This window comes from Lactuca virosa, chromosome 7 (genome assembly GCF_052849685.1).
Source record: "Lactuca virosa cultivar CGN04683 chromosome 7, Lactuca_virosa_CGN04683_v6, whole genome shotgun sequence".
NCBI lineage: Eukaryota > Viridiplantae > Streptophyta > Magnoliopsida > Asterales > Asteraceae > Lactuca > Lactuca virosa.
Window position 1 is genome coordinate 64023500 of NC_136432.1, and position 4314 is coordinate 64027813.

The following is a 4314-nucleotide window of genomic DNA, read 5'->3' on the forward strand; positions in this document are numbered from 1 at the left end:
TTGAAGATCTCATCGATAGTAGTCCAACGGTAAAAAGACAGACGAAAACGGACGTCAGATGAAGAAGTTATGATTTTATAATAGAATTTTCTGTCCCGGCCTACTAAAAATAATATAATAAAAATAAAGTCAAAATTAGCTGATGAAGTCTAAATGAAAGTTGTAGAGCTTAGTCTCACTTATGCGTGGATATAAAGAACGTCGAAAACGGAGTTCGTATGAGGAAGATATGAATTTCGTAAGTTTTATAAATAATTAAAAATATATTAATTTTAATATTAATTCGGATATTATCCGAAGGAGGGGGGGAGTCATCGATCTGATCCGAAGTACGCCCCGCGTACGACATGGGTACGCACAGCGTACTACTGCTTTCCTCGGTCCAGAAGAGGCCACGTTCCTCCACCGAGACTTCGCCACGTGGAAGCCTTATCCGGAGTACGCCCAGCGTAGGGCCTCGGTACGCCCATCGTAGTCCAAGGTCTTGCTGCTATAAAAGGGCATGCGAGGCTGCCAACTTCTTTTGCCAAAATTCTTTCTTTCTCTCCCTAATTTTCCTTGTTTTGCTTGCAAGAAATACCCCGAAGCCCCGGTAGTTTTCCCGAGACCCGAGGCAAGTTTCGAAGCCCCGAAGATCCCGAGAAGTGAAGTTTCCGAGCCGAAACTCTGCCCGCAAGAAGCCCGGTTTTCAAGAAAACATCCCGGTTTTATCAGAAAAGATTATTTTAAGAGACGAGGTGTTTTCCGATCATCGTCTTATCAAGTGAGTGTATATTCCTTTCCTTCTAACACATACATACGAAGTATTCTCTACAAAATACGTGTTATGTGTTTGTATATTATTTGCTTATCTGAATAATTTATTGAATAAATGATTTGTACAGGTTTTAAGCTGTATATAAATATATATATTTTTATCTACTAATATGTTGGGTAGAACATGGGTAGACAGTTGTTGTGTGATGAAGTAAAATGATGAGAGGCCTCGATGTGATTGTGATCTAGTCATTCAGCAGAATATGGATGATGACCACGGACTTTTCTACACAGTTCTGTGGAATGCTGGCAGGCTCATAACCTATAGGTGTTGGTGAACTTGGGTGTTCATTTGCTGTATTCTATCCCCCTCATGGTTGCCTTAGGACATTCATTGCTGAGGAAACCCCTCTGCAGTAGTGTCCGTCCCGATGAAAATCCTAGATTAGGTCCCTTGTAATAGTTGTTGTCATAGGGACGTAAAGTGAGGATAACGGGAACGGGTAATCGGGTTATTGTTGGTTGGTGAAATTAAATATAATTATTTATTGTGGGATGAAAACCCTATATGCTCACCAGGCTCCCAAGCCTGACCCACTCAGTTTCTTTGTATTACAGGTAGTGGCGCGAGAGCATAAGTTGGAGAACTTGTGAAGATGTTTTTGTTTATAGACCAGTAGTTTTATAAACTGTGTAAGGTCTATGTTTTATTGTTTATGCTTTTGTGTCTGTATCGGAACATGACATCCCGAGTTTTGATATATAATGAAAATACATTTCTTTAAGAAATGCTTGATAAACCTTATTTTATCATGTATTGTTTTGGGGACAAATTCCGCAACTCTTTTAAATCAATGGATTTACTCTGAAATTATTTTAAAAGCATAAATGAAACCGGTCTTTTCTGGCCGTGATTTTGGGGATGTCACACCTTCTCCTATGGCCCTGGTTGCTCGGCCGGCTGAGGTGCCTCCCGGTGAAGTGGTGGAAGATAGTAAATAAGGGATCATGTCAAGTGTTCGTCGTGCCATTGCAAAACGGAAGGCCGTCCAGGCGATGGGGAACCTTCTCCTGGGGATAGTTCTGGCCAGATCGGGAGGCGTGTTGTGCAAAGGCATGAGCTTTCTTGTTTGATGTCTTCGATCTCATCCGATCCTAGTTTTGTGGTTGTTATACCCGATGATGACGTTCATCAGTCTAAGGGTTTTCAAGAGGCGCTTAAGCATCCTATCATGTCGGAAACTATTGTGTCTGGTTTTCCCTCCACTCCTTGTTTGTCAAGTGGTAGGGATATGGGGGGTGCATCGCGAGCGTGATTCTATGGAAGGTTCGCATGGGCTTCCGGGCCCTGGTGTACCTCCGTTTGTCCCAAGGTGGGATCTTCGTACCGACTCTCGATTTTCTGTTCGTGCAAATGCTTTAGATTTCGCTCGCCATGTTCTTCCTCCCGCAACCACCGGTGACATGGATGCCATGAGCAGTTCTGCCTTGTCTTAGAACATGGCCTACGCTGCTGCCCAAGCTATGTCTTATCTAGTCGTTGGCTCCTAGCGAGTGCAGTGGCTAGACGATCTGGAACGGGCACATTCTGAGCTTGTGGCTAGTGGAGCTGAGATGAAGTGTTGAATTTTGGAACTGGAGAAGGTATCCCATGTTTCGACGAGAAGTATGATCTACTTGCCACTGAGAAATCTTCTTTGGTGGATGTTCGGTCATCATTGGAGGCTCGTGTTAATGCTTTGACTCAATCTAATGAGGGTTTGATGATTTAGAATCAGATTTTGGAGAGGGATCTTTCTGATCGTGGCCAGGAGATGGATGTAATGTGGTTGGAGTTGGAATCGTTGCGTGCTAATCGAGATTGGTTGTTGCAAGTTGGTGTTGTTCGCATGATGGATAAGCTGATTGAGAATCCGAAGTTTACAGGTGGTGTCAGCAGGATTCGCCATGCTGCATTCGTTGCATGTGAGGAATCTGGGCGCGCTAGTTTGAATGTTGAGATTGATGATGGGACCTACGATCCTGAGGGTGGTGATTCTTGTTTGAGCTACACGACTAGTCTCGAAGATGCTTTTTTGGAATTTGCAATGATTGATTATCCTGCGATTCTTGGATTGGGTCAGTTGGATATGGTTGGTCTTAGGGTATTGTGTGTTTTTGAAGATGGTGATGGTCTGATGGACGGTGTTGAGCATGGTGGTGATATTGGTGATGCTCATGTGGTTGATGGTGGTGTAGGTGGTGGTGGTTCTGGTGGAGGGGATGCGAGTGCTGATACAGGTGGTGGTGGTGCTGGTGGAGGCGATGCTAGTGAGGGTGGCATTGGCGGTGATTTTGGTGGAGCTGTTGGTGGGGGTAATATTTGATTTTGGCTGGTCCTTTGTGCTGCCTGTCAGGGTGTGAAATATGGTTTGCTGCTGACGTCGTTTCTTTTCTTTGTTCATATTAGGCCCGGCGTGGTCTGTTTTTTTAGAATGTAATGGAACAAACATTTCTTGGTATTTTTTTAACGCTTTATGCATGCAATGGAATCTTGGGCATTTTGAATTTTCCGTGTTTTTGTCTAGTATATGCTTCGATGTGCTGTAGTGCTATGTTTGAATGTATTAACGTATGCGCCATGATCTAATGCATTGGTATAATTGTTCCATGTTCTAATACATTTGTGTGTTTCACGAAATCGCTGAGTTGTATGTTTTGTATGGATACTCTGAGTATTCTGGTTGTATCTTGGAGTGTGGGTACACTTAGTACCATCTTATATAATGTATTTTGGTTTTGAAATAAGCGCTTGTATTGTTAAACACATTGAGGTTCACATTTTTTTTCAATATAATATTTCTGGTTATCGTGCTAAGATAATCGTATTTTTGACATGCGAAGGTTCCTAATCGGATCAAACTGAGTGTCCATTTGTTGGTCTGGGTGATCAGACCGGCCATGATTCGCTCTACGATGCGTGTTACCCCTTCTGTATAGGGGGTTTGGTCAGCAACTGTTTGGGGCAGTTTCTAGAAATAGAATTTTTTTCAAGTGCCTTGTGTTCCATGTTCTTAGTATGGGTCGTCCCTCTATTGTTTCGAGGGAATAAGACCCATTGTGATGCGCTTCAACCACTTTGTATGGTCCTTCCCATGTTGACCCTAACTTGCCACGGGGTTGTGCATGACTGGACCCGTTTCGTCGCAGGACGTAGTCTCCAATTCGGAAAGCTTTTTCTTTTACCTGCTGGTTGTAGTATCCTTCTACAATCTTTTTGTATTCGGCTTGGCATATGCTGGATTGATCTCGACGCTCCTCCAGGAGATCCAAATTTTGTCTTAAGTCCTTGTCGTTTTCCCGGTTCTGGAAGTGTGTTGTTCGTATTGAGCCTATCATTAGTTCTGCCGGTAACATTGCTTTTGCACCGTATGTGAAGCTGAATGGTGTTTCATTTGTGCTTGTGCAAGGGGTGGTTCTGTATGACCATAGTACCCCCACTGGTAGAACGGCCACAGGCTGACAATACTCGTTAGTGTCGACGGGGGAACGCCTTGCACCGGGGAGAAAACTTGGCAT

The 4314-nt window shown here is 43.5% G+C and overlaps 1 protein-coding gene across 1 annotated transcript; it reads right to left on the reverse strand.

Moving 5' to 3' along the window:
• Positions 1-3744: 3744 nt before the first annotated feature.
• Positions 3745-4314, reverse strand: LOC145126723 (uncharacterized). Its single transcript, XM_079062033.1, has one exon. The coding sequence runs from the start codon at positions 4312-4314 to the stop codon at positions 3745-3747; it is 570 nt and encodes a 189-aa protein (XP_078918159.1).

Excerpts from the sequence above, each read along its gene's own strand:
- LOC145126723 (XM_079062033.1), bottom strand. The coding sequence starts at position 4,314 with ATGCCAAGTTTTCTCCCCGGTGCAAGGCGTTCCCCCGTCGACACTAAC.